Source organism: Borostomias antarcticus, assembly GCF_949987555.1.
Source record: "Borostomias antarcticus genome assembly, chromosome: 10".
Lineage (NCBI taxonomy): Eukaryota > Metazoa > Chordata > Actinopteri > Stomiiformes > Stomiidae > Borostomias > Borostomias antarcticus.
This window is the reverse complement of record NC_140243.1, coordinates 10463382-10487854: the sequence shown is the minus strand read 5'-3', so window position 1 is coordinate 10487854 and position 24473 is coordinate 10463382. Positions and strand designations below refer to the sequence as shown.

General features: G+C 44.7%; 3 protein-coding genes across 3 annotated transcripts; 2 read left to right on the top strand and 1 right to left on the bottom strand.

Annotated features, from left to right (window-relative positions):
• Window positions 1-11417: 11417 nt before the first annotated feature.
• fam43a (family with sequence similarity 43 member A) lies at window positions 11418-13074 on the bottom strand. Its single transcript, XM_084444743.1, has one exon. It carries the CDS (start codon window positions 13066-13068, stop codon window positions 12028-12030), a length of 1041 nt encoding a protein of 346 aa, XP_084300869.1. The 5' UTR covers window positions 13069-13074; the 3' UTR covers window positions 11418-12027.
• Window positions 13075-15074: 2000 nt separating this feature from the next.
• Window positions 15075-21318, top strand: lsg1 (large 60S subunit nuclear export GTPase 1). Its single transcript, XM_084444783.1, has 14 exons — window positions 15075-15290; window positions 15498-15624; window positions 15728-15848; window positions 16775-16861; window positions 16982-17068; window positions 17242-17302; window positions 17627-17803; window positions 18520-18894; window positions 19053-19154; window positions 19277-19420; window positions 19663-19786; window positions 19956-20035; window positions 20255-20428; window positions 20691-21318. Exons 1-14 carry the CDS (start codon window positions 15189-15191, stop codon window positions 20871-20873), a joined length of 1944 nt encoding a protein of 647 aa, XP_084300909.1. The 5' UTR covers window positions 15075-15188; the 3' UTR covers window positions 20874-21318.
• A 117-nt stretch (window positions 21319-21435) lies between these two features.
• On the top strand, window positions 21436-24450 carry tmem44 (transmembrane protein 44; the record flags this gene model as incomplete). The annotated part of the gene is made up of 10 exons (XM_084444468.1): window positions 21436-21473; window positions 21883-22012; window positions 22117-22207; window positions 22519-22682; window positions 22815-22901; window positions 23086-23256; window positions 23380-23517; window positions 23684-23737; window positions 23826-23963; window positions 24352-24450. The coding sequence occupies 10 exons, from the start codon at window positions 21436-21438 to the stop codon at window positions 24448-24450; spliced, it is 1110 nt and encodes a 369-aa protein (XP_084300594.1).
• Between the last annotated feature and the right edge of the window lie 23 nt (window positions 24451-24473).

The window sequence follows — 24473 nt, the reverse complement described above, 5'->3', positions numbered from 1 at the left end:
ATTTGACAGGTAATATCTGAAATAGATATCTGAAATAACAACGGCATACAATTAATTGATGTTATTGATAAAAACGGAATATGTCTTGATAGATTTGATGACAAAACAACTGGAATAAGCCTGCTTGGTTTCCTCTCCAGAGGGGTTGCTGAGCAGGCACAGTTCCCCAGACAGCCAGCTCTGCCCTTAGATGGAGAAATCTGACCACTCTGGAGTAACCCCACCTCTAACCTTCCTCTGCCATGCCCTCACCTCTTATTATGTCTGGAGAAGGAGGCTGGTCTCTACAACTCCCACATGAGGTTGCTCAGTGCATTTCCCTTGGCCACCCTCCAACACTGACACCTCCGTCTTGGGGCTCTGTTCAAAGACTAGCGGAAGCCATCTTTGTAAGTTGGCTAATCATTTCACTAACCCCATTGTTTTATAATTTGGGCAAATATTTCAGTTTTAATTCTTTAAGGGCGCAGTGGAATGACCTGCCCAGTATCGCTGAGCTGCTCTATGCCTTCAGGGGTCCTGAGGCCCCTCCCCCCCTCCTCCTCCTAGCCTTGCTTCCTGTTTACCAGGCTCTGGCCCGGATGGTTATTTTTGGCCACTCAAGGTAAAGCAGATCTCTTCAGCTCTTCAGCTTAACAATAGAGAGGATGTGGGGTCTGGAGGAGAAAGAGAGAGAGGAAGGAAAGAGGGAGTAAGGGAGAGAAATAGAAACAGAGAGAGAGAGAGAGAGAGAGAGAGAGAGAGAGAGAGAGAGAGAGAGAGAGAGAGAGAGAGAAATGTTATGAGAGAGTTGCCAGGAAATAGATATATAAATTCTTTTTTTTCTTTCCTTTATTTTATTTTTTTTACATGGAAAACCTCTTATACATTAATTTAAGCACCAGAGCATCAGACCAGGCACTCTCTCTTAGCAAAGCTTGAAGCAACCAGTGATCATTCATGTGCTGTAGAAACAATGTGACCAAACTGGAAAAAAACATTTAATTGCAATGCACTTAACTTTTGGCATTTACAAACATGCTTTACCGTAAGAGCACTTAAGGAATGTACAGAATGTAAATACCGTCATGCCTGAACTTAACTTGAACTTAAAGTGGCAATCTCAAACTGAATAAATAAATAAATGTCAGTTCTGCTAATATCTATTGCCAATTGAGGTAACACAATAATGATTAAGCCAACCCAACATTCATGAAAGCCTTTCCATTTACAGTGGAGAGGGCTTGTCTGTACGAACCTCATGTAAAAAGATCCCAAACGGTGCTCACGTAGTGACACGTTTTACAGTATGTCAAGCAGCAGTGGCTGGTAGAGAGAGGAGCCATTCTCTAGATGGTTCTAGTAGAGAGAGGAGCAATTCTCTAGATGGTTCTGAGAGAGGAGCCATTCTCTAGATGGTTCTGGTAGAGAGAGGAGCCATTCTCTAGATGGTTCTGGTAGAGAGAGGAGCCATTCTCTAGATGGTTCTGAGAGAGGAGCCATTCTCTAGATGGTTCTGGTAGAGAGAGGAGCCATTCTCTAGATGGTTCTGGTAGAGAGAGGAGCCATTCTCTAGATGGTTCTGGTAGAGAGAGGAGCCATTCTCTAGATGGTTCTGAGAGAGGAGCCATTCTCTAGATGGTTCTGGTAGAGAGAGGAGCAATTCTCTAGATGGTTCTGGTAGAGAGAGGAGCCATTCTCTAGATGGTTCTGGTAGAGAGAGGAGCCATTCTCTAGATGGTTCTGGTAGAGAGAGGAGGCTGAACTGGCAGTCTGCTCTGGCAGCCTGCCGGAGTAGCCTCCATTATAGACCTGGTCCAGGGCGATATCCTACGTATAACGCCCTGTTACTCTCAATGCAATTTGCCTATGAAAGCGCTTCATCTGCCCGCTCGTCCGAGTCTACAGACAAAACCGTTTCGTTACTCACCAAAGTAAACACATCGTTGGAAAGATGAAAGCCTTTTCTCCTAAAGCGCTACAGTTTGTAGTCCCCCACCTTTCAAATAAAGGGCAAATTTGTACACTTAAATGTTTTATATCCACAGCGCATCGACTGTCTTCTTCTACCGGCGAATCGGCGCTCTCCGCTTTGTTTAGCCTACTCACTGCTGCCGCCCATGTCGGGGATGATGCATTACATCTTAAATGGTGTTGAGATACTTTAAGATGTAATGCATCATCCCCGACATGGGCTATAAAACTCTAAACTCTGAGTGCATGCCCCTCTAGTTTCTAATGCTCTTGATGACAATGTAATTAGCTAGCCAACCACACAAGCTAGTGAACCTAAGCTTTTACGTTACACACCTAAAGACTGCTGAACATTATGACAAAAGAAGGCAATGTTAGCTGTAATTACTCCCATCAGGTAAATGCAACACAAGCTAGATTAATGTCACAGACAGCTAACAGCTATTGTCTGTGGCTTGTCTGTTTAGCTTAGCTAGCCACTCCCAAAAGTATTTTTTATAGTGGTGTGGCCCATGTGTTTTCAGTCGAAGTGATCCCTGGGAAATACAGTCCAAAAAACACACCACCAATTACCCTAGGTGTCGCCAAAAATAACCAAACTGAAAAATTTAGGATTTTAAAGTTGCCACTTTAACTACAGGGTCATGTTGTGCTTTCCGCCATGTTTAGGACTGCAGGTCCAATGATGAACAAATAGTGCTGGGTCAGGGGTGAGAGCACAGTCGCTGGCTGGGCTCTGCAACCAAGACGCCTGTTTATCTTACACACTTCCTGTGTCTGTACTGGCCTGTGCGTGTTCAAGTGTGGACTGTGCACTCTCTCTGTCTCTCTGTCTCTCTCTGCCTCTCTCTGTCTGGGTTTCAGTGTCTCTCTCTCTCTTTCTTTCTCTCTCTCTCTCTCTCTCTCTCTCTCTCTCTCTCTCACTCTCTCTCTCTCTCTCTCTCACTCTCTCTCTCTCATAGTCCAGATGATAAATCAGAGCATTGTGCGCCTGTCAGCTCAGACCCAGGAGGCTTCTTGCGTTAGCATTAGCTACTTCGCACAGAACTGGAGGAACCAGACTACTAGCTGGGCTGCACACGACAAACACACATACACACACGCTATCCTATTTTTAACTTTAAGCTCATTTATAAACAGGCTCTGTATTTTGGTGGTGTGGTCTGGCTTGCGTGACTCAGATGCTGTACTCCCTTGTTCCATATTTAAAAGCATGCGCAAGCACAGAGAGATAGGGAGTGTGTATGTGGCTCTTACAGAGAGGAAACCGTATAGTCTGTTGGGTGACGATATTCCAACAGTACTCAATGCAGAACACACACACACACTGTCCAAGTTAATCACATTATAACCAATGCAGACAGAGTCTCAGCAGACTTCCACCACGCACTCCCCACAGAGTAAGTCTTACTAAATCCTATTCCGGTGTGTGGTTTTGTTGTTTTTCATCAGACGAACGCATACAAAGCCCCCAAATAATCCATCTTGGCTTCTGTGACCCATTCTCTCTCTTTCTCCTCCTATCTCTGGAGGTGTGATGTCAAGGGAGCGACCCGAATAGCGGGCGTTATGCTGGCCAGGCTGCCAGCTGTGCTGTGGAGAGGACGAGGCCCCGCCTGGACGGGCCCCCGGCTCTCACACTCCATGGTCCGGCACCGGGGCCTTTCACACGACTGGCACGTCAGAAACACTAACCTTATCTGGACGTCAACTTGACTTGACGTCTGATTTGTTAGAGGGAGTTCAGCCGATGAGTGATATAGCCTGGCCTCCCCTGGAGTTTGTAACTGCATACAGTAGGCCTACATGTAAGACACAGTGTGGCGTCAGACCGCTGTTTCACATCCAGGCAGAGCTTCTCATCAGAGCTTGCTTTTCTAGAGATCAGCATGCGAGCACTGCCAAAGTGATGAGCCATGGTGACAGCAGAGGACTGGAGAAAGCTGCACTGCTGCCCTGTCTCTTTCTCTTTCTTTCTTTCTTTCTTTCTTTCTTTCTTTCTTTCTTTCTTTCTTTCTTTTTCCTTCTCTCTCTGTCTCCCTCTCTTCACTTGATGTACAGTATCTTTCGAGTCTGTCCATCTTACTGGTGTGGTAGGCATCTCTTTCCAGGAATTCCAGGGTGGTTGGGAGACATCAGAGGCATTCTACCTCCTGAGGGTGAGACAGGTGTGCTGACCTTCTGAGGGTGAGACAGGCGTGCTGACCTTCTGAGGGTGAGACAGGCGTGCTGACCTTCTGAGGGTGAGACAGGTGTGCTGACCTTCTGAGGGTGAGACAGGTGTGCTGACCTTCTGAGGGTGAGACAGGTGTGCTGACCTTCTGAGGGTTAGACAGGTGATTGGCTTCATGAGAGGGGCAGTGAGGAAGCAGACAGCACCGTATGGTCAGGTGACAGATGGGACAGGTCAGGGGATTTGACCTTTCACCCCCACCTGGACTGGCTTCTGTAAAGGATTTCAGTTGATCTCCCTGTCTCTCCTGCTCGTTCACTCTCTCTCTCTCTCTGGTTTCCCATGTCTATTAGATGTGGTTCTGTGTGTGTGTGTGTGTGTGTGTGTGTGTGTGTGTGTGTGTGTGTGTAGGTGTGTGTGTGTGTGTGCGCGCGCTCAAGATAACTCTTAAGACTTGTTGAATCCTGTCTTAGTGACCTGCGTAACTGGAAATTCAACATTGTTGTAATATTGTGCATTGATTTGATCAGCATGAATAGATTCCCAGGGGCCAACCTTATTAATGCCTTACGGACAACAACACACCCACACACACCCCCCCCCCCCACACACACACACACCCACCCACACACACACACACCCACACACACACACTGACAGATGAGAGGAGCTGGGATGACTGATGGAACAACTACAGGACCGCCCTTTTACACACTGCATATCTTACAGATACAATAGTCTACAGTCTGCAAGTTTGTGTGGTGTGTACTGTGTATAAATCTATGTATGTTGTGTGTATGTATGTATGTATGTATGTATGTATGTATGTATGTATGTATGTATGTATGTATGTACTGTATGTATGTATGTATGTATGTATGTATGTATGTATGTGTGTGTGTGTGAGTGTGTGTTTGTATGTATGTGTGTGTGTGTGTGTGTGTGCGTGTGCGCGTGTGTGTGTGTGTGTGTGTGTGTGTGTGTGTGCGTGTGCGTGTGTGTGTGTGTGTGTGTGTGTGTGTGTGCGTGTGCAGAGCAGCAAGTGAGCAGTTTGGGTTTGTAGGTTCTAAAACAAAGGAAACAGGAAGGAAGTGACAGCAGGCTGCCCTCTAACACTGACACTCTCCTTTCCCTTTGTCTCTATTTGGAAACTCTCTCTCTCTCTCTCTCTCACACACACACACACACACACACACACACACACACACACACACACACACACACACACACACACTGTACATTGTTTGTCTCTAAGCAAAAACAGAATACCTCAATTTATACTGTACTGTAATTCCAGTATCACCTCCGTCAGAGAGAGGGAGGGGAAGAGAGAGAGTGGGAGTGATGGAGAGAGAGGAAGGGAGAGAGGGAGAGATAGGGAGAGAACGAGAGGGAGGGAGGGAGATGGAGAGAGAGAGGAGAGAAAGACAAGGAGAGAGAGGGCACATAAAGTACAGTACAGCATGTGCTTGTTTTTGACATAACTTGGACTCCATGTTGTTTTTGTAACGCATACCGTAATTGAGAAAAAGGTTACACTTGCAAGTTTCTTTAATCCAATGCCAAGCTTTTGGTCATCAGACCTATCAGGAAATACCTTGAAAGAGGTTAGTGTGTGTGTGTGTGTGTGTGTGTGTGTGTGTGTGTGTGTGTGTATGTATGTGTGTGTGTGTGTGTGTGTGTGTGTGTGTGTGTGTGCGTGTCTGTGTGCGCGTGCGTGTGCACGTGCGTGCATGCATGTGTGCGTGTGTGTCTCACACACCTGCTGATTATATTCAGCATTCATCAGTGTGTAATATGTGGTCCACCAGAGTTAAAAGAACACTCAACAGCCTGTCCTCCAATGTCTGTCTGCAGTGTGTGTGTGTGGGGGGGGGGTCTAGTCCTCCCTGTCTGCAGGGGGGGCTCTGGTCCTCTCTGGTTTGGGCTGTTCCAAGCACCTCTAATATATGTCTCCTCTTTAAGGAATAACAACATTCTCTGTTCTCAATTTGGAAAACTCTTTGTCAAACATGGATCTAACATGGTCAAAATGGATTGCATTTATCCAATACAGCACAGCGTACAGGACTTGAACCATGGCAGACTAGAACGCTGGAGGCAGCTTAGTGTGTTTGTTTCCCGTGATTTGATAGCGCTGTAAACCGGTTAACTCCTGCAGCCTCTTCAGTCTGGCTGGAGGGGCGTAAGAGGCTTTCCCAGGGGGAGCTGCGGCTGGACCTGCACCATGACCGGCTGCATCTGGGCACTCGTGTGGGATGCTCTACCTACAGGGCTCTCACTGGATTCTGTCACATGAAACACATTCCAAATCATATGATGTTCTGCATTGCTCTGACTGTATGCACACGACTCATAATCCTGCACAGTTTAAAAGCAAAGAGGGCATTGCTGGGATGTCTGTGGACAAAGGAGCCTGTTTTGTTTACATTATTGTCTCAGGCAACACATGGCATGTACTGTATGTATGGCTCCTTACAGCCTGTCTGTCTGTCTGTCTGTCTGTCTGTCTGCCGTCCAGCCTGCCTGCCATATCTGTGTATTCACTGTAATAGCTCTCTTCCCCTAAGTACTGATATAGGTTACGGCTTCCTGTGTTGAAAGGTTATGGTATGCAGCCATTTCAACCAGAGCGCTGTTGAAGTCAGTGGGGTTCATACAGCCCAGATGGAACACCTGGCCCAGTACTATCAAGTAGACTTCCACTCTCCTGCCCCCCCTCCTCACGCACACACACACACACACACACACACACACACACACACACACACACACACACACACACACACACACACACACCTCCAGGTCCACTCTCCTGTCTGTCTAGAGTGATACTCTTATTATGCGATTGTAATCTACAGGGATCAGATGACAGATGACTGTCACAGCGTGCACTCTGGTAGGGCAAAGAGTAACATCGTTTGGCACGAAACAGATCAGTCAAATCAGTCAAATAATTGTGTACAGTAGTGTTATACTATACTATATGATGCAATACTATACTACAGTATACTATACAGTACTGTACTATACTATATCAGCAACAAGGGAAAAAATGGAGCAGACATTCATATTTTCCAGTAATTGGACAGATCATCGGCAGACTCTGGAGTCAGTACTGTAACAAGACTGCAAACTCTCAATGGTCCACTATTTCTCAGTGAATGAGCCGGTAGACTTTTGGGCCGATAAGTATCTTAAAAGTATCTCTGAGTGAAAGACATGGAGGACACGGTGTGTTCCTGATGGGATCTGCCTCTCTGTACAGACAGGCTGTCTGTCCCAGTGAGTCCCGTGATTCTCACTCCTCTGTTATTATTCCATTTCCTCCCCGCTAACGGAAGGACAGGAATAACTCCTGCTGAAATGTACGACTCTCTTGGGGGGGGGTTGTGTCATAATCACTGCAAAACAAGAGCTGGTGGAAGAGTGTGGAGCTGGGGGGGGGGGCTCTGCTGTTTCACTGGTGCCCGGGAACAGTCCACAGACACACAAACGCCTCATTACCGACTGACTGGCCGATGATGGAGCCGGGACAAGATGTGCGATGACAGCACAGCAGCTCCTCAGAAGGGAACCTGTGATGGAGTTTCACTGAGATAGAGAGGAGCACATCTGAGGAGTTATTATGTTTGGGAGAAAAGTGAAAATGTTATCTTAAATGGCAAGGTGCCCACGCTGGGTGGTGAACAGATAGATTTATGGCTTTGACAGTTTTTTGTTTGTGTTAAAAAAAAAGAAGTAATGACTGGATCAGTCTGTGGCCTAGGTTATTATTTCAGTGGACAATTTATTTTAAAATAAACATGCATGCAACCCTACATGCAACATTAAAGTGTATGAAAGTATGTTTCCTCTCTCAAGAGGAATTGAAAAAAAGCAATTCTGTTTGTAGCCTCAAGCCCTAAAAATGTCTAGACGCTGCAGATGAAACATTTCTTTTGATGTGCTGACATGAACGTGACCAAGTGTTTGTACAAACACACACGCAAGCAAGCGTGCGCGCACACGCGCACACACACACACACACACACACACACACACACACACACACACACACACACACACACACACACACACACACACACATAAACAGTGTTATGCAGGGCCCTGGGTAAATCAGCAACACAACCTTCACCTCAATCTCAACCCAGCACCAGAATTGTTCTGCTAGATACGATGAAAATGGACTTTAGTTCAGCTGACCATCCAAACAGAACCAAACTGTGCTTATTATAACTGAGGATTGATCAAACACTTCCATGCTCTATGCCTGAGATCTTGGTTCATTCTCTAATTCTGCAATATCTGAGAAAAGGAAGTCAATGGGTTTCAACTGTATTTCAGGAGTTAGACTTGTATGTCCAGCCATTTTAATGAACGTGTTTTTAAAGTTTTTTTATTATAATTTTTTTCACTATTACTGAAGAAGGGTCCTCCAGTCTTCATGTTTAAGATGGTGGAGATCAGGAGATCAATGGGAAGAAGCATAATGTCACTCCAGACCAAAGACACCAGCTGAGGTCTGATCAACCTTTGGCTGGGTGGCCTGGGTGAGGGTGAATGATGTTGAAAGAGCTGAAACACTGTGTGGACACAGAAATATAACCGATGACGTGTCCATCAGCATTGACAGATATACTACAGTATGCATCAAACCGATGTGTTGTTTTGTATGTTGGCTTAAACAGCCAGTCAGCGCCCCCCTCCCTGTCCCCTGGTCTAATCCAGGCCAGTGTTGCTGATGTAACCAGAGCCCTAGTCTGTTTCAGGCCTCCCAATGCATTATTGAGTAACAGATTGACTTCCATGGTCCAGAACCAGCCTGTGTGTAGTGCTGCTCTGGCCCTGTGCAGCTACCACCCCAGGCTATGTTCCACAGGATGAGAATTAGCAGCTCTCATTTTGATTCTTCACTGAGATCTGAGCACAAATAATGCTTTTTCAATTGCAAACTGCTGATGATACGGAAATGGGAGGAGCAAGGATTAAACAAAGTGAGGATTAAACAAAATGTTACTCAAATTAAGCAAAAAGGTATTGGAGGATGGATGACTACTGCAGGATGGAATGGGCCGTCAGTTCCACAGAGACTACTTCGATCTAGTATGAATTATAACCTGAGGGGTAGGAGAAGGGGTGTTAAAATGAGATACAGGTATGAATCGTGAATTCAGGTCTGACGTGCTTTCTGTTATAGCGTGACTGTTACTTATCTCCTGTAGAATCACACATACATCTCAGTAGGTTAAGCAAGCAAAAACCTATTTGTATAGGGAAACGTTCATGACCTGAATATGTTCTTATATGAATATCAAAAGGACAATTCTGGGTTTTTTATTGTGTCTCATCGCACACACACACACACACACACACACACACACACACACACACACACACACACACACACACACACACACACACACACACACACACACTTGACACACATGTGGAAGATATCCTAGCTCAGAGAGACAGGCAGACACTGAAACGATTCTGCAGCCTTGTGATACTAACGCAGCCCACTGGCACTGAGGGAAAAATGTAGGTCACCATTGGAAATGGATGAAACTACCCAGACAATTTTGAAGCAGATTTAAATAGTGCCCTAATGGACTGTTTGTCTTTATATACTGCAATGTTTGGCGCTCCAGTTTGGAGTTGTCCACCACATCCTGTTGGTTTCAGTTGGTGGCACTGAGTGATGACGGAATCGGTCGTCTTTACTGTAATTGCTTGGTGGCTTCAGTGAGGCTGCTGCTGATGGGCCCCACAACAGGAAGGGAATGATTCTGTGCGGGGCGACCGAGCTCTGCTTCTATTTTCCGCTCTCACACTACGGTTTCCAGACACTAAAACTGAAACACAGAACAGCTCGCGGACCTCGAAGTCTGTTTTATGTCACCGTGCCCCAGTGAAGGCCACCGCATCCAGTCATAATGGTGATTCATATTGCTTTTTATAACATCCTGTGCCACCACAGACACAACCGGGAAGCAATAGGAGCTTCCTGTTTGGGTTGTAGTAGTGGATGCCCTGAAACCTTGATGCTGGGTGTTGATGCAATAGGGTGCGTGTCTATATACACAAAAACACACCTCCATACTCTCCTGACACTGGACAGTAAAACAAGTGCACCTTCCTCCCCCTCCTGATTTCTTTAGGGGCTGCGCAGCAGTGGCAGCTAGAGGGACCGGCTTTGTGGCAGCGTCTCTGCATGCAGAAGAAGGACACAGAGGAGTGCTCTGGCAGACTGACGGAGACCAAAGCTGGGCTAAAGGCACTGTGACTGCACTCCCCTGACTGGAATACTAATGTCCACATCAATACAGTTCGCCCCAGACATCCAGAGCTGTATGGGAGTCCTCTCAGCTCCTCATGAATTATGATTTATAACTCACCGCCCCCACTGATGTGAGACCATGGCGGACCGGAAAGTGTGAGTGTGGTATTAATATGACTGGCAGGATCTGTATAGTGTTGATGGCATTTATGCCGTTTTGGCTGAGCGTGGGTGGGAAGTGACTGTGTGACAAAAGCTGTAAAAATTGGCAGCCTGTTCTGAATGTCTGTCTGTGCAAATAACACTTCACAAGGGAATGTCAAGTACCAAACTCTGGCATTGGTACTAATACTGTACGTCAATATTTACTTAACCCTCGACTGGCATTCATTAAGTTCCTTATTAAAGTCACAGTCAATCAGGAAACAGTAATGACAGGTGTTACAAGAATTGCTGTCTTTAGTGTGGTTTTCTCTACACCGATGAGAGGGATACCAGTCACATTGCTGAAATGATTGGGGTAGCAAAGTTACATATTACTGCCGGACTGTGACTGACATCAAAGAAGCAGTTCAGTAGATTTTAATTTCCTGTGCTGAGATACATCAGCAGTGTTGCATCATATGACGTAGGCCTACACATTCCTCCAATGCCAAACCCTAACATTACTTTCCCAAAGTTAAAATGAAATGATCCAGAGAAAAGAGGAGGGCGTCATGTGTTATTCCACATTTAAACTAAGATCAGTGAAGCTACTGTATAATCCCAGTTAGAATCTGCAATGCAGTTAAATTCTTGCTATGTAACCCCCCCAACTTGGGAAATAGGCCAATAGTCCTCCAGGGGGCTCGAGAGCTCCAAATATGGACATTACACCTGCAGTTCATTTTGTTTGTTTTTTTTATTGGTAATTTTGTGAGGTTCACATAAACAAACCACATTTTCATCTTTAAAAAATAACAAATATTTGTATACACTTAATGCATTTACTATGTACATTTTAATACATTAGGGTATCTTTTCTTTTGCACAGCAAAGATATGACATTCATGTTATTAGAACATAGGAGAGGATATTATGTAGGTTACATAAAAATCTATGTAATACTCGACTGAATTCCACAACAGTGCAAAAAAAAAAATGCCTATAGAAAGCGCCCTGTAAGGAGTGAGAGGAGTTTAACCCGATAAGGAAACATGCTTTCAGAACGGGATGTTACATTTCTAGACGTTCAAGAAAAAAAAGCATTTCCAACAGAGATTAGGTTGGGTAAACAAGCTCCAAACGAGTCCTCTCTATAGATACAAGAGAAGTAATTAACCGTGGCGCATCACTGTCCTTGTGCGCACTGCTAGTGGGTTCAGTCATCTCCACAACGCCATGCAGTCTATCCACGTTGTAGTGCACATTTCCCAAAATACATTTCAATAAATGATGTGTCTTTGTGTGGGTTATGTCCAGAATATTTGTCTTGGCCAATTAATGGTCTTTCCTATTCTTTCAAGTCGGCGAGGAGGCACAGTACAAGCAAACAATCTCAGATAATTAAAATGGATTTCTAACAAGTGCAGACTGTCTCCAGGAAAAAATGCTATGATGATGAAGACTTTCGGGCTATTCAGACAATTTCCTGCATTTTCCCTTCCTCAAAGCCGTTAGAGACCGAAATTGGCTCCTGGTTGCTTTCTATTGAGGACTCACTGCCCGTACTCTCTCCAGACAGAAGTCGGGTAACCCTAAGGTCCGCTTTCAGTGTCTGCACATCGTTTCCAATGCTCATCTCTCCGAGGTCACTGATAATCTGGGACAGCTCCTGTTTGCCGTTGCCCACACAATCATCGTCCGTGTCAAGAATGTCTTCACACTCAAAGTGCATCGCTTTTTCCTCCTCCTCCTCTCCGATCAGATCCTCGGTGATGGAGCCCAGCTTCGGCGCGCTCCGGCTGCGCTCCACCGGGGGTTTATAATAGCATTGTCCGTTTAAAAGCTTCCTGAGAGGGACAAGCGGTATCGTCTGTTCCCCTATAAGCTGCTGTTGCTGGTGCCTGGCGTCGTCCCTTCGTTTTAGTCTTTTGAATTCGGCAAGAGCTGTGGCCGAGGTCTGATACAAAAGCAGCGCCATAGCCTTCGCCTTCTCTGGCTTGGACACCAGCACGGCATGGCACCGCAGCATCACCGCCTTGTGCTTCATCTCGTGCCTGTATATCCATGCGAAGATTTTGGGTAGCCTAGGGTCGGCAACGCAATAGGTAATCCGGTGTAATAAGTATAAATGCCCCGGCCTCCTCGCCTTATCGTCCACATGTACCATCCGGATGCCTTGCGAGCTGATGGTTAGTTTCATCTTCGTGCCATTCTTGCCCATTTCGCTTTTGCCCCAAATCTTGCTCACAGCCACGTCCGTGCATCCGTCTCCTTTCGACTGGATGGTAGTGGCATTCCCCAGGTAGAGGACCGTGTATGTGGGGTCCTCGCCAGTAATCTTCACCTTTTTCCTTTTTGACTTGAACATGCTTCCAACCCTGTTCAGCGCACTCTCCGGGCACGATTTCGCGAAGGAGGTCAGCGCAGAGTAGTTGAGACTCACGGCATACCCCTTCTGCTTCGACTGTTTGTCTTCCTCAATCAGGTCGAACTTATTCTTCTTCCAAGGCAGCATTATATGGTCGTTTTCAGAACACAGCGATACAGTACTACTACTAGCAAATGTTTATTGCACCTAGATCTTATCTTTTTACTGTCCTCCTGTCATTTATTAGCTATTCCACAACAAGGAACGACGACGAAAACCTGTACTTCATTTGTCCATTCTCTGAAGTGCTGTTCGCTGTAAACATAACTGCGATTCTCCACTCCGTGCCATAAGAACAGAGGGAGCGAGGACGACTGAACAGAGGAAGGACTGTCTACAGTGTTTATATACTGGGACCATCCATTTCAGTGTCTGAAGGGGAACAGAGAAGGGGTTGGACTAAACCAAAACAAATGGCTATCTCTTTAGGCTGCGCACAGGGCGCTTTAAAGAAAATTTGAAACAAAATTAATAAGTACATACATTTTAGATAAATAGATTTTTGTAAAAAAATATAATTATAGCAACAACAATATAACAATAATAATATATAAAATAATAAGAATAACACCAATATTATTAATAATAATAATATTATTAATATTAATAATCATAATAATAATAACAATAGTAGCGATAATAATATGGCTAACTATTATAAGATATACTAATAATAATAGTAGTAATAGCCATATTTGTTATTGCTACCTTTATTCTTGTTATTATTATTATTATTATTATTATTATTATTATTGCAGCCAAAGATACACACAACAATACAATACAAAACGCAACACAAAGGTACAGTGGGCACAGAAATGTACAAAAGGATAAATAAAACACAATAGGCAGCTTATACAGTATACAGTTAGGTACAGAAAGTACAAAAAGTAGCCTGACAAAAATATACAGTACATGGAATCTAAAATCAGTAAAAAGTTAATAATAATGCAACTATACTGTTTGCGATGCATATGAAATCAAAATGTGTAATATCCATATTTTAACACTTTATAATGGTAGATATGTATTAATGACTGCAAATTAATCAAATGAATATGATTCAACTATTTTCACTGATTTACAATTCAGAAAAAAAACTACAAAAAGGGTGGTATTGAGCAATCTCATTTGGGCAATTGGGCAATTTCATTTTTATGTTTTCTTTCCAAGCATAAGTAATGCAATGTTAGTGACATTAGAAAACTCAACGGTAATTTAGGCTACAGTCTCTCTGCATGGTTATTCACCATAAGTATTTTCTTCTTTTGATACAGGTACACACCATCTCTGAAAGTGGGTTTATACTGACATCTGCTGGCTGGTACTGGGTATTGCAGTCCTAATGATTAGAGATAGTTTATGACTGAACTAAATTAAATGTATAAATACCTGTAATATTGATCACTTGCAGATTACATAGCCTAGTTTATGTGTTTGTCTATAAGTGATAATCTGACAGATGGGCTACTATGCAACTAGAGGGCATTAGCATGAGGGCACAAGCTGATTAGAAAATGTTCACCAAGACAATTACAAACTATTACAAGTCTTTAGCTTTAGCTAATATTGTATAGGTTGTACTTTTTGTGCAATTGGTAACTGTATTGTAATTACCTGTAACTTATGAGCACATCACGGAGCCGGCAGTAACATTTCACCGTTCTATTAATACATCCATGCATTTCACAGTGATTGTGTACACTGCACGTGATAAATAAAGATCTGGATCTGAATCTGAAATGGTGTACTCTTTATTCTTCTAATATAACAACATAGGCACAACTATAAAACAGAAGCACGAAAAGAGAATAGAGGAACCATACTTTGACGTCGTTATGTTTCCTTTCAGACATATATTATTGACGGACCATATTTGGAATATTCCATTTTAAACACTGAAAGGTTCACAATTAAAATACATGTCATAATCGTATAGACCTATAACTTTAGTTTAAGATAATATTTTGTGGAGTTATAATTTGTAGATCGCCAGCAATCCATTCCATCACGACCAATAACTGTATTAAGACCAATAACAATATCCGAAAGTGGTATAATCCGAATCTCTTCCGGTCCTTACGACAACAAGTTCCACATGGGGCGCAACCTGCACCTGTAAATGTGCGTTTAGTCTAAGTCCTTTATCAACGTGAAAGCCATATATTGACAATCAGGTTAATAAGGACAGTAAACCCAAACCCAAAATGAGTAAGAAAAGGGCTGTTGGAGGTGGCGGGGCACTTGGAAGATCGTTGATAAAGGAGCGACTCAACGCAGGCCGAGGCAACAAGAGGGGCGATTCTTGGGTATGGATGGCATAACGGTACAGCACAGTTACAGTAACTAGTCAGATGGACCAAGCTAATGCACATATGACATAGCCCCACATTGAACTGTCTTGAAGTGTTAGCTAGAATCCCAATGACCCCCGATATTGTTAGAAAGGGCACACCCTATCAGTACCTTCATATAGTGAGCGACACATTGATGGTTTTTGTTTTTGACATTGCCAGCTCCACACCAGTGAATTGAACGATGGCTACGATTGGGGTCGACTCAACCTCCAGTCAGTGACTGAGCAGAGCTCCATGGATGACTTCCTGGCCACGGCAGAGCTTGCTGGAACAGAGTTTGTTGCCGGTAATTGACAGTAATTTGCTTTAGTCCTCATAAGTGGAATGTGTATCAATATTTGCCTCTTAACTTGAAGTAGGTTATCTGACACAAACTTTTGTCTCCACAGAAAAGCTCAACATCAAGTTTGTTCCAGCGGAAGCACGTGCAGGCTTGCTGACGGTTGAGGAGACCAAAAGGCTGAAGAAGCTACATGACGATAACAAGCAGTTCCTCAGAATACCACGAAGGTGAGCAGCAAGATGCTTTTGCGACAAGATGCATCTTCTGACAAGTCTGCCTAGTTTTCTATGCCTACTGAGAACTGAGCTGATGTTGAAAAGTTAATTGTTTTCCAGAGTCTAGAATAGTTAATGATCTGTGGAATCATACGGTGGTATAGAGCAGAAATGCTTAATATACATAGCAGGAACTACCCAAATCAAATCAAATGAGTTTGTTGATTAACCCACTTAAAGGTGCAGTATATGGTTATGCTCAGAAGCACTTTTGTTAAATGCTTTCCAATTCTTATTACATCTCGACAGCAATCAATAAATAAAGTACTTGTGACACTAAAATTAAATAAATCCGTAATCTGTGGAAGTCGCAGCACTGTAACAAGTGCGCCCAATCATTTTGAGTTGCCCACTTGATGACTGGATGGCATACCTACTGTACCTACCTACCTGGCTTTGGAGGGAGGCCTAAAGAGAGGGGCAGGGATTTTTTCCGTTGCATTTTTCAAAATCTTTCAAAAATGTTCTAAACCACAAACCACATACTGCACCTTTAAGCAGTTGTAGTTAAAGGAGTAGTTTAGTCTTTAGCACCCTGTTATAAGCTATATATGCTCATAGAGATTCATTACCTGGTTAGCGAATAGATCTCTAGATCCATTGTGTACTTGGCTGTGACAGGAGCAACGAGCACTAATATATCAAGAGTGCACAGTCTGTCAACCATTGTATATGATTGTAAATAACCTTATAACAGGGCTTTTGATGCTAAATACCAAACTACGTTAAGTTTAAGATTAAGGGTTAAAAATGGGATATTACGGTAGATATCAGGGGTTATACAATTCATATTTAATGGGCTTTATCGTAGTGTGATTGGAGTTGCCTGTGGAGTTTTTTGTGTGTTTTTTTTACTGTACTGTATGTTCTTTGTGCAGACCCCACTGGGACGAGGGCACCAGTGCAGAAGTTCTGCAGCAAACAGAGAGAGACAACTTCCTGGAATGGAGACGAGAGCTGGCACTGTACGTACAGCAGCCCTCCACTCAGCCTGCTGGCACTCCTGCTTCACCTCAGTCCTCAGAAGCTGTTCTGATACAATGACAAGCTGTACTAACAACAACACAACCATATTTGTTTTTAAGGCTCGAAGAGGAGCAGAAGCTGTTTCTCACCCCTTTCGAGAAGAATCTGAATTTCTGGAGACAGCTTTGGAGAGTCATCGAGAGGAGGTATAATAATTATTGAGCTCGTTTTTGAATTCCTTTTCTATTGCATCTTAAAAGGAAGAATGGCATATCCATCTTGGCTGTTAGCCCTTTGCTACCTCCAGTTGATTTATGAATGAGTTCCTGATTCAGTGTGATGGTGGGCGTTGGTGTTTACTCCTCTTCCTCTACCTCAGTGACGTGGTGGTTCAGATCGTCGATGCCAGAAACCCTCTCTTGTTCCGCTGCCCTGACCTGGTAAGTAAAGCAGCCAGCTCTCAACCCAATGACTCATCTGAAACTTTTTCTGAACATCTTTTCTGAACACCAAGAAAAAAAAAGTAGCAGGAGTGCTCCAGGTATTTCAAACGACGACAGGTTCTCTTAGAGGACTGTTCAATTCCTGTGCTTGGATGTCATCCAGTGGCATAATATTTCTTCTCTTACAACAAGATTTTACTTTCACATCATAGTAATGTACAGTAGAATAGAATTTGAGTGATGTGACTTGTGGGCATGCGGTTGCAGGAGTGAGGAGGTAAGAAGCCGTGCTTCACCTCCTGTTGCGTTGTGTCTCTGTAGGAGAGCTATGTGAAGGAGGTGTCCCAGGACAAGGTCAACATGCTCCTGGTGAACAAGGCTGACCTGCTGACCAGGAAGCAGAGGAAGGCCTGGGCCAGACACTTCCAGAGAGAGGGCCTCCGGGCCGTGTTCTGGTCCGCCCTGGCCGAAAACGACAGGCTGGATGCGGAGGAGAAGGTGAGGAGCGAAGTCACCTATTGGTTTGGAATGGGGCACAGGCTGAAGGCAGGAGGAGTTGAGGTTTTGGTTTGGAATTGAAAAGAGTATTTATTATTGGTTATTTATTAGTGTCAACGCCAGACCCATGAAAGTTCTTTCGCTGATACACTACGTAAGCTACGCTAACTACGCTATTGCATGCTGCAGATGTCTCTATGAGTGTGGGACACTTCATGCAAAAACCTGGTGCTCAAATCCTGGCAATTCATTGGTTTCGCAGGAATCCCTGCGTAACCAATCGGTAACGACTTTCGCGATCAGGCGTTCCCACCCATAGATATGCCCCGCCCATCTAACCTGGGCTAGCGTCTCTTATTTGCTGTCACGACCTGTCACTCTTTAAATTTTGAACCATCGATACGCCCTCAGAACACCAGCTTGGGCGGCGAAGTGGCACAGACTCTCTTATGTACTATGCGGAATGCAGCGATTCAACGTAATATTTGAGTCTGGAGAGAGACTAGTTACTTATTAATGACTGAGGAGAGGGTGAGGAGGGGAATCAATGGTTTAGAATGGGACCTACCTGTTATCGAGCTGTACACACACAGACAAACACACACAGAAGTACCACAACCAAAGGCAATGGCACCAAGTGACCTAATGTGATGGACCAAGCTTCTGTCCTCCCGTTTTCATTTCTCTAACACTCCCATCTGCCTTTATTGTGGCAGGGCATGGAGCTGGAGGGTGATGACGATGAACAGACCCAGACTGACCCCGAAGACGAGGGTATACCAGACAACGAAGACATCAGTAGAAGAGGAGAAGAGGAGGAGGATGAAGGAGAAGAGGAGGAGGAGGAGGAGGAGGAGAGTGGTTTGGAGGAAGAGCAGCAGAGAGTCCGGTTCAAAGACTGTGTAGAGGAGGAAGACGAGCAGACCTGCTCTGAGGAGGATGAGTGGGAGGAAGAGGGAGGTGTGGACTCCACGCACGCCGCCGCCTTCCACAACTCCAGTCGCCTGCTGCATAGAGACGAACTGCTGACCATGTTCAGGTCCGCTCACACTGGGCCCACATGTAAAGAAGGCCAGCTCACTGTTGGATTAGTGAGTTAATCCCCCCCCCCCCCCGCCTCCCAACACACACACACACACACACTGATCACTGCGTATTTAGGATGAACTCTCAATAATTAGCAGTCAGAGCTTGTATCTTTGTGGATATTTTCTGGGAGTTATTAATTTCACTAATGCATTTTTAATAGGTGGGCTATCCTAATGTGGGGAAAAGTTCCACCATCAACACCATCTTCAGAAATAAAAAGGTGTCTGTGTCGGCCACGCCCGGGCACACCAAGCACTTCCAGGTGAACAACTGTTCTCTTATCTCCCACACTAAATTAAATGTGTGAGTCAAATCATTAGGGAAGTAACCTGTGTGGGTGTGCACGCGGCCGTGCGTGTGTGTGGACGCGTGTGTGTTCTCCAGACGCTGTACGTGGAGCCAGACCTGTGTCTGTGTGACTGCCCCGGTCTGGTCATGCCCTCCTTCGTGTCCACTAAAGCGGAGATGATCTGCTGCGGGATCCTGTCCATCGACCAGATGAGAGACAGCGTGCCATCCATCTCTCTCATATCCTTCATTACGCCAACGTACAACTATGCGATAGGTTGCCCAGAGATTGTTTCATAATTTGTATAATTTATAATATACACATGCAATATTTAGATATATCCATATATAATCTGCGAAAATATATGTATAGGAATGAAGAGTCCAGTCATTTCACTCCTCTTAGTAAATACGTTTTAACAGGCATGTTGTTGTCGTTGTCATCATCATCAATGGTGTCAGGTCCTTAACTGAGAAGTCACGTGTGTCAGACAATCCCTCGGGCAGTGTTGGAGGGCACCTATGGCATCAACATAATCCGCCCACGAGAGGACGAGGACCCCGACCGGCCGCCCACCTACGAGGAGCTGCTCATGGCCTACGGATGTAAGACCACACCCCTTCCACTCAAAATACCACTCTCTGAGTTGTGTGGGTTAGGATTGTAATAGTAGTATTTTGAAGTGCCTCCAATAATTCATCCGTGCTTGACTAATCTTCTCTGGCATCATGCAAACTATTAGAGGGGACTGACGTGGCGATTGGGTCTTTTCAGACATGAGAGGCTTCATGACCTCTCACGGCCAGCCAGATCAATCAAGATCAGCCCGCTACATCTTGAAGGATTACGTCAATGTAAGTTCACCTTTCAGCATAGCTAGTCTTCTTACCGTAGCATTCTGAGAGGTAAAACAAACTATGCAGCAGAGAAAATGGTTGCCGCTGTTGCTAAACTTAGCTAAGATGCTCAACTTTGAAGTTAAGTTGAATTCTCTTTCCTGGAAGTCTACGTATATAGTCACCAGGCTACATGTGAAAAGAATGAGTAGCATGGTATTTCCTAACCGTCTGTAGGGGAAGCTCCTGTACTGCCACCCGCCTCCCCACATCCAGCCAGAAGACTTCCAGCTCCAGCATAGCCAGTTCCTGTCTGGGGAGACGGACCCTGAGGACCCCTCCAACACAACCAACAGGCCCTGCAAGGTTAAGAGGATCGAGAACCTGGTGGACAAGAACTTCTTCCATCAGGTACAGCATTCTGCATTTAGTACATGATCAAATATTGCTCGCACTTGGTCAGTAGATTTTCATAATTATAGTAATTCACAAACATGTAGGCTATCATTTATTTTTTATCTTTGTGGTGATTGGACTAGAGTGACAAGAGTTTCATTCACTGACCCAGTAATTGTTCCATCTCAATTTTATATATTGTACAGCACTTTGGTGCAACTTCGGTTGATTTTAAACGTGCTTTATAAATAAAGTTGACCTTGACCTTGATCTCCAGGAGAATGTGCGAGCGCTCACCAAAGGGGTCCAGTCTTTCATGGGGTACAAGCCAGGCAGTGGTCCCCTGGGTCCAGGAAAGCCTGGCACTGACACCCCACCTGTGGGCAAACCCTGGAAGAAGCACGGCAACAGGAACAAGAAGGAGAAAGTACGCAGACTCACCAAGCACCTGGACGCCTGATCATAATTACCTAAGGACTACTCTAAAAATGAAATCACTGACCATTTGGAGTTGAATTGATTCCTCATGGGCTCTCCAAGGCAACTCTTTTATCTAGAGATTCTAGTATGTACAGTGACCATTTGATAGAAGCAGGGATAAGAAGGCTGTTGATGTAGAAAACCAAAATGAATTAATTCATTCATATTAGGTGTATGGTCATCAAACAGTACAATACATTCCACTATCATATGACAGAACTGAACAACTCGGAATGTTCCCCATTACCATTTACAGGATTTGAATTTTGTAAGGAGAAAATATATTTTACTTTGAGATTCTGCTCCTGCTTTCACAGCTAATCAATACTAACTGTACATGATCAATACGTTTGTACTGTTTCCGCTGCTTATAAATGTAGCCTATGATTTGGCTTAAAAAACCCCATCAACAGTTAAATAATTAAATGCAATTTCAGAGGATGTTGGTTTTGTGTTTTGTTTTTAACTGTAATTTACATTGTCGCTTATATCCACTACACCATCGACATCCTTCAGAAGAACCTAGTTTAATTCATGCAAATATGACCCATATAGCCATCTTGGAGCTGTTTAATAACAGGTTAGACGGTGAGTGAGAGTTTACTTCACAAGCAAGTTACGGTACAAGTCCTGTGAGGTCCCACATAATGTGCACGAGATAAGGGCACACCTGTGGCGAGTTGCGCGAGAGGATTACTGTTCATGCGGTTTCACCCTGGAAACCGACAGCTTGGCTACGTATTTTGAGAAATATGGAGAAATACATATTTCAGCATGGAAAGAGTTTCAAAGGCGACAGTATTTTTTTTGATTTCAGCTTTTGGGGGCGCCTAGACTTCTCAAACAGACAAAAAGTTTGCATCGGCCTCAGCTGTTCGTGTGCGCTTCTTATGTTGGTATCGTGTTTTATGTAAGTAGCCTTGTGGTATTAACATTGCTCACTGTAAACTCGTCAGCTGTCTCACTTATGATTCTATTCCAAATCCAAGGCTTATTGGTCTGCGGTGCAGAGTGCGAGGCAGAAATTCTGGCATCGAAGCTGCGTGTTCCATGTACTGTTTTGTCGGCAATGTGTGCAACACCGTCGGGGCCATCCTCTCTCATCAGCTGGCGCTACAGGTGAGAGAGGACAGGTGCACATATTGTTCAAATTCCGCATGTATTGGCTTAAAGATCAATACGTCTTCGAACTCCAGCGAGAATTATTTGTCCCCCTTTTCCAGGTTCTACTGGGCGGTTTTATGGCCATTCTGGATATTGTTAATTTCGTGTCCATCCTCATCTCTGTGTGCTTGTGCTGGAACTCTTCAGTTGGTAAGCGATCCTCCAGAGTGTGAAATACGACAAAAGACACCTGCTTCATAGAACACTTGTGTTGTTAGCTGAACCAATCTCCTTTTCCTCCCATGATACATTTGCATGGACAAAGGAGATAAAGGCATGGGAGAAGTTATCTGTAAACCATGAGGATAGTAAACAAATGTGTCTGGACTTAACCACCTCTGAGAGCTGTAGTTCATGTGTCGCCCAGCCTCTTTCAGAGTAGGCCACTGTTCTGACACTGGCACATGCAGCACAGTTTGGACTTGAACCATCAACCCCGATGCTCTTTTCCTTTCCCTCAGACAGGAGAAGGAGGATGATGAGGAAGCGAAGGAGGCAGAACCTCCTGGCGGTGTCTGGGCTGGTGTTGCTGGGAGGAGGAGGGAGCTACCTAACCTCCAAGATCTTACTAAGACCAATTAAAAAGCCAATCACTGGAAGAATATTACTCGGTGACCTACTACAAGTAAGGCAGGCCAGTAGGTTGACAAAGAAACAGAACCAAACTCATAAAATGCTGGAAAAGTGGAAAATTAGACTGGCATCTCAGTGAACGTTCCTGTAGAGCAAATGCTAAATGTTGCATCTGGTTGGGCAGGACAACTCTGAAGTCCTGGGCTGCGTGCTTGGCCTGCTCTCCTTTGTGATCGCCTGTACCTCCAAGTTGCCTGCACTCTCCAGAGCAGTGAGTACCCCATCCTCGAAAGGAACGGAAGGAAACTGTCCACTCACATGTCATGTTCCTTTGTTCTTCATGTATCTCATCGGTTTCAGTGTATCCCATCATTTGTCAACGGCAGTCCCTTCCAAGTACAACTGTACTGTTCGAGTTACTTTGAAAAGCATAAAACTGGATTTACATCTTTCAGCACAGAGGGGAGATTCCTTCCAAGGCACACGTGTCATCTGGAGCGCTCTGCTCACTGGCAGGCGCTCTCTACGCCGCTGCCATCTTGCTCTATGACACCCAGCTAGAGTTCATCCTGAGAGCTATGCCATGGCTGCTAACGGCAACCAGCGGTGCAGCCCTGGAGCTGCTTGTATCCTTATGAACAACATATCATTTGTAACGTTTAATTTTATGTCATCTTGAGTTTTAAATTGCCCCTCCCATCCTGCCTCCGGTCTAGTCGTGATTGGTCTTTCTTTAATGAACATACTAGATCCTGGCTCTTTATTGGTGCAGAAGGAGCAGCAGTCAGCAGCCAAGGGAACCCAGCTCAGATACCGAGAGTCTCCTGGGGGGCACCTCTCCCTCCAGCCCGATCTGCTTCAGAGTGAAGGGCTCCAAGAAGCACACAGTAGGTTTATTTTCTGGAAGAATCTGTTTGCAGTAGATGGCTGTCTAGAAGAATCTGTTCCAGAGTGAATGCAGTAGGCTGTCTATGTTTGTGGCAACAGGATGTTGTTCTTTGTTTTATTCCCTTTGTAAAGTTGCATAGTGTTCCTCTCCATGGTCCTCCAAAGAAGAAAACTGACATGGGACACTATATGGATGTCAGCTCTCAACCTGTGAGAAAGGTTAGCTAAAACATGCTACTCTGACAACTCAAAATTTGGGTTGTATACCCATGTCAAGTCTGTAAAGCTGTGTGTGTGTGCGCCTCAGGTATGCCTGAAGCAGGTGACTCTCTCCAGAGACGGCGTGGCTGAGAGCCAGCCCCTGAGGAGAACCGTGCGGGTGGTGAGAGTGGACGAGTCCTGCACGTCCGACAACACATCCTCATCCTTCAGCTCAGACCTGGAGGTCAGTCCACAGTCCAACAGGAACAAGTCATTATCAACGCTTTGGTTGGATTATGTGATTTTTTTGTGAAATTTGTATTGGAGCCCACAATGGCTTATGATCTCTTGAGATAAGAAGTGTAAGATTACATTGATGTTAACTGTAAGTCCATCATGTCCCACTAGGTGGCAGTAGCATGCAGAGGATAGTGGAGCACAACGCTTGCTTTGGATGAGCTGCAGCTTTTTGTCAAGAGGCATTATTATATCTGTTCCTACTTATTTGTCTTCTCTCTAGTGGGATTTTGACGAGGCAAACCCACATTGGAACAAAACTACAAAATGGCAGGAGAGTGAGGACAGGTTTCCTCTGCAGGAATGGTCAAAGAGTCCTCTTCCCACAACCACAGACAGTCATCCGCCCCTGTGACAGGGCTGGGGTGGTGGGACAGAAAGCTCAAAGAACAGAGTGCCACAGTGGCATGACCATTACACACAAGGCCAAATGACCAGGACATATCTACTTGTTACT